Source organism: Plasmodium gaboni, chromosome 6 (assembly GCF_001602025.1).
Source record: "Plasmodium gaboni strain SY75 chromosome 6, whole genome shotgun sequence".
Classification (NCBI taxonomy): Eukaryota; Apicomplexa; class Aconoidasida; order Haemosporida; family Plasmodiidae; genus Plasmodium; species Plasmodium gaboni.
The window spans coordinates 918,099-924,195 of NC_031486.1; the positions used below are offsets into that span (position 1 = coordinate 918,099).

General features: G+C 18.1%; 1 protein-coding gene across 1 annotated transcript; it reads left to right on the top strand.

Moving 5' to 3' along the window:
• Window positions 1-1,709: 1,709 nt before the first annotated feature.
• On the top strand, window positions 1,710-4,859 carry PGSY75_0626400 (Sec14 domain containing protein; the record flags this gene model as incomplete). Its single annotated transcript, XM_018784844.1, has 1 exon — window positions 1,710-4,859. One exon carries the CDS (start codon window positions 1,710-1,712, stop codon window positions 4,857-4,859), a length of 3,150 nt encoding a protein of 1,049 aa, XP_018642898.1.
• Window positions 4,860-6,097: the final 1,238 nt, after the last annotated feature.

Here is a 6,097-nt window from a genome sequence, read left to right on the forward strand (position 1 = left end):
ATTTGACCAAATTAAATAGTATAAATATAAAATTATGAAAAAATATGAACAAGGGAAAAAACCTATTTTATTATTTATGACGTGTGTTAAAAATAAGTGGTATTATTTGTTTTTCTGTTTTTAATAAAAGAATATTTATATAAATGTATAAAAAGGAATACATAATAATATAAAAATATATATTTTTTCATTTTTGTGAGAGGCAATTAAAATTTTTTGCCTCTACATAAAATTATATGTAACTTAAGGATCAAATATTTTTTTTTCCATATATATGTTTTTTGAAGATTTATATTTATGAAGAAATATGGAGTATAATTTTTATAAAAATGACATTATTTTACTTTATAGACAACATAAATATACTATATAATAAAGTATCAATATTTATATTATGAAGTTTTTTTTTTTTTTTTTTGTCCCTACTGTTTTAACAGGAAATTTTATTATCTTTCAAATATATATATTTTTTACATTATCCACATATGAAGAAATTCATATATATATATATATATATATATATATATATATAAATTTACAAATATTTATTTATTTGTGAATTTATTTAATTGGACTGTTTATGTTTTATTGAAGGAAAACCTTTATTTATTTTACTTTATTGTATTTATTTATTTTTTTTTTTTTTCGCCTTTTTTGAATATATATATTATATATATATTTATTTATAAGCTCATGCAGGTGTACACAAAAAGAAAAAAAATAAAATTAATTATATATGAAAATAAATAAAAAATATACGTATAATATATATATATATATATATAATAATATAATTGCAAAAAGGAAAAAAAAAAATTTTCCATTTTAATTTTAAAACAAAAGAAATATATAATATATAAATATATATGTTATGTATAATATTTATATGCGTAAATGATTATTATACACAATTTATAAACAAAACACACATATACATATATATACACATTCATTGTATTTTTTTTTTTTTTTTTTTTTTTTTTTCACTTCCATTTTTATTTTAAACATTATTTTTTTATTCTTTTATTAATATACAAAAAAATTTTATTTGAAGGACATGTTTAAAAAAAATAAATATATACATATATATTTATATATAATTATATATATGATGTGGAATATTTAATGTTCAGTATGACATTTTATAAAAAGAATAGGAGTAATGTGAAAATTATAATAACGTTCAAATAGAGGAATATAAAAAAAATTAAAAAAAATAACAAAATGATGAATATGCATACACATATTTGAAAAAGAAACATACATATGTATATATATATAAAAGTACATTGTGTGTTCTAAAAATTATAAACATTATTTATATTTACATTTTTATTTAATTATTAATATATATTTATATTTACATATTAATTTATTTACATTTACAATTCTATTTTAATTTTTTTTTTTTTTTTTTTTCTATTTTTGTGTACAAATGTATGAGTTTATAAAATAATTAAAAAAAAAAACAAATATAAGGTTGCATACTGATAATATGAAATATATTTATCATTTGGTATGAATATTTTATTAATATAATAAATAAATAAATATATATATATATATTAAAAGCATATATATATGTACATATTATATATTTTGACTATATAATATATATATATATATATATTTATTTATTTGCTACATATATAAAATACTAGCTATCCATTTATACTTGTATGGACAAAATAATATAGGAATAGAAAAGTATGGAACTTTCAAAAGGAAAAGTTATTATTGAAAAAGATATAAATGAACATACCATAGATGACGAAGTGTTTTTGTTTGAACCTAATATTGATGATGTGTATGATAAGAATACAAATTTACGGTTTATATTTCATAATACATTTATAACATTAGAAGAAGAAATAGCTATAAGTGAATTTAGAAAATATTGTAAGAGTAGATGCTTAAAAATTAATAAAATATATTTTGAAAATGAATGTTTACGTTATTTATATTCAGCACAATTTGATTTTTCTAAGGCCATGGAATTAATAAAAAGTAATTATGAATTTCGATTATCATCTATTTTACCAATAAAAGAAAAAGATGTTATATTTTATATAAATAAAGGAGTTATGTATTGGCATGGACGAGATAAAAAGTGTAGGCCAATATTAATTATTAATTTATTAAAAGTTGAATTATTAAATATAGATGATTTATCTAATTTATTTTTTTTCTGTTTTGAATTTTTTCTAAAATATTTATGTATCCCAGGAAAAATAGAAAACTATATATCAATAATTGATTGTTCTGGTATATCTATATCAAAATTTCCTATGACAACTTTTATGAAATTGTTAGAAATTATGAATTCTAAATATAGATGTAGATTATTTAGAATGTATATTCTTGAGGCACCTAAAATTTTAAAAACATTTGGCAAATCATTTCTAAATTTTGCACCTACCTATATGACAAAAAAATTAAAAATATTAGATAATAATTTTGCAGATTATTTAAGAGAAGAAATATTATCAACACAATTAGAAAAAAAATATGGAGGAATTCAAGAAGATAAAATTAATAATTTTTATCCATTCCACTTTTATCCAAATTGTTATATATCACAACAACAAAAAAGCAAAAGTCAAGATAATAAAATAGTTATTGAAAAAAAAATAAATATTTTTAAGAATGATCATATTTATAATATATTTCTATCAGGTTATTCTATGCATGTAATATTAGTGCACAAGGATTCTAGGATAATTGATAATCATAGGAATACGGATATTTTAATTAATGATTCAAATTCTGCCCATTTGGAAAGGACTGCATGTATAGAAGGAGATACTAGTGACAACCATAAGGAAGATGTAAATATAACAAAGAATAATATAAAGAAGTGTATGGTAAAAAGTATGAGTATTGATAGCTTAAAAAATATTAGTAATGATAGCTTAAAAAATATTAGTAATGATAGCATAAAATATGTTAGTAATGATAGCATAAAATATGTTAGTAATGATAGCATAAAACACAACAGCAGTGATCACCATAATAACTATTATCATAAAAGGAAAAAGAAAAAAAAAAAAAAACATATCGTTTTAAATGAAGAAGAATTATTATTACAACAACAATTTGTGAATTATATGAAAAATGAAGAATATGATATTGAAAATTTGCATATTTTAAAAAATAATAAATTTATAAATTTTAAAAATAAATATGTTGTACATATAGATAGTATACATAAATGGATTTTTAAAATAAAAAATTTATTTTTATCTAATATAACAATTAATTATATTACGAAACGTTTCCCATTTTTAAAAGATGTGATACTTGTTAAATCGAATTTTAGATCTATAAATGAGTATATAAAATATTTGAAAGAAAATGTACCACCTGAAATTATTACTCCTCATCAGACTGTTTCTACAAATAATGAATATGATGAAGAAGATAATGAAAAAGGAAAAAGTAATATAATAATAAAAAATAATATGGGTGAAAAGGAAGTCGAAATCAAAAAAGAAAGGATACATAATGATTCTTGTACAGATAAAACATTAAATAAATTCGAAAATACTCAACGTTTAAGTAGTGTCAAATATGTAGATGATAATAATAATATAAAAATAACGAATGATAAAGATGATCCAAATATTATGTTAGAAACAGAAAAAGGTTTAAAAATAAAAAAAAATAAAAAAATTGAAATAATGGAAAATAAAAATAGAAATAAGAACAAATACAAAACATCACATGTTAATACTTCAAAAGAATATAATTATCCAGAGATTAATATATATAATAACTGTGAATCTATTTTTGATGAATTTATAAAATCTTCATCGACGGACAAGAATAAAAAGAAAGGTTTTAAAGAGAATAATAGTAATAATAATATTGATAATAATAATAATAATAATGATAATAATAATAATAATAATATAATGATGATGAATAAAAAGAAGGGTGAATATGAGAATCCTTGTTGTGATAAAACAAGTTTTAAAAAAAAAGGAATACAAGAAGTTAAACAAATATATAAAGAGGGGGAAATAAATGAAGAAAAAGGCAAATTAAAACAAATCAGTGAAAAAAAAGGACGTTTAAAACAACCATTTAAAATCAAGGTAACAGATAGGTTATTTAAAGAAAGAGAAGATATGGAAAAAAATGAGAAAAGGGAATATATAGAAAAAAAAATTCTAGGTAAAGTGACTATGAATTTCTCCTCATGTGATAAGGAGACACAAAGAAAAAATAATAAGAAAAAAAAAAAAAAAAAGGAAAAGGATGATGTAAAATTTATACCTGTATGTAAAGATGAATTGAGCAATATATTATCAAAAGAATATGTGGAAAATAGTAATATTAATTGTGATAATATGACATGTGAAAGTAATACATTTTGTGATAATTCAAAAAGTGAAAATTATATACCTATAGACAATAAGTCTAATAATAATAAAAAAAGTTCTATTAGTATAAAATCTATATTTCCGAAGAGACTTGATCATGCCCTTTCAAAATATAAAAAATATTCTACAACATCTATAAGTACTAGATTATCTAGAAGTTCATATAACAAATTTGCTTCTGAAGATAAAAATGAAGAAAACAATTTTGATAATATCGCCATTAATGATACATATCAAAATAAGGTCAGTTTCTTTAGTCAAGTTTCTTTATCAACAGGTAATATAACTAATACTGTTGATTTTGAAACAAATAAGAATGAAAAAAAAAACGATATGAATTTCAAGTCTACAACTGTCGATAATTCAAATAAAACTGTACATTCAGATGTGCCTGAGAAGAAAAGTAGAAAAAGGTTGAGTAAAATTAAAATTATCGGCCTTCAATTTTTTAATAAACAATCGTCAAGAAGATAAATTGTAAGTAGAACACTTAAAAATATATATATATATATATATATATATATATATATATTATATATATTAAATTATATTCAATGTGTGTGTTCACATTTTTTTTTTTTTTTTTGTTTTTGTATAATTGAAAGAATTAAGATTTTTTTTTTTTTTTACATATTATCATATAGAACATATATATATATATATATATATATATATGTATTTGTTTTTATTTGTATATTTATTTGTTTGAACCAGATTTAGAAGTACTAAATAGTACACACATACATGTTTTTATATATTTCTTTTAAATTATAAATAATTATATATATATATTTATATATATATGTATATAATTCTAATTAATATTCATGTTCGTTATTTTATTTTTTTAATAATTATTTGAATAAAAATAAATAAATAATATGTAATATGTTTGAGATTATATATTTTTTCATACATACATATATATATATATATATATATATATATATAATATTCATATTTTGTATATTCTGTCTATAAATATGTATCATTTCTTTTTTTTCATATTTACCCTTAAAATAATTATATATTTATATAAATAAATGGATATATAATTTATAGTAATAAAAATTTATAAGAATATACATTTTTTATTTTATTTTCATTGTTTTGTTTTAAATATCATTTCGAACTCATTTTATTTCTTTCATTTATTTTATTTTATTTTATTTTTGTTTTTGTAATTTGTTATTGTTTAAGTTCTAATTATAATTTTTTTTTTTTTTTTCTCTAAATTTCCAATTATTTCATGAGAACATATAAAAGACAACATTATTATATTATATATATATATATATATATATATATATATAATGATTGAATTATAGAATAATATATGGTTTGCATAAATTATATTTAGAATACACACAGTTTAAATATTTTACGCAAAGGGAAAAGTTCACATATATTTTTTAAGCTTTTAAATAGTTTTATAATGTGAAGAATTATCTTTCTCTTTATCATTTTTTTTTTTTTTTTTTTTGTTACTGTTTTATGAAATATAGACAAAAACGCAAAATATAATATTAAGAAGGTATTCATATATAAAGGTATTCTCTCTTTTAATATATTATATATATATATATATTTATTTATATTTATTTATATATTTGTCCTCAAAAAGGTGTGGAAATAAATGTATGTATTACTAAATATGCATTTCTACACTTTTACATATATTACTTATGTTCCCCTTTATATCTCTCTTTTGA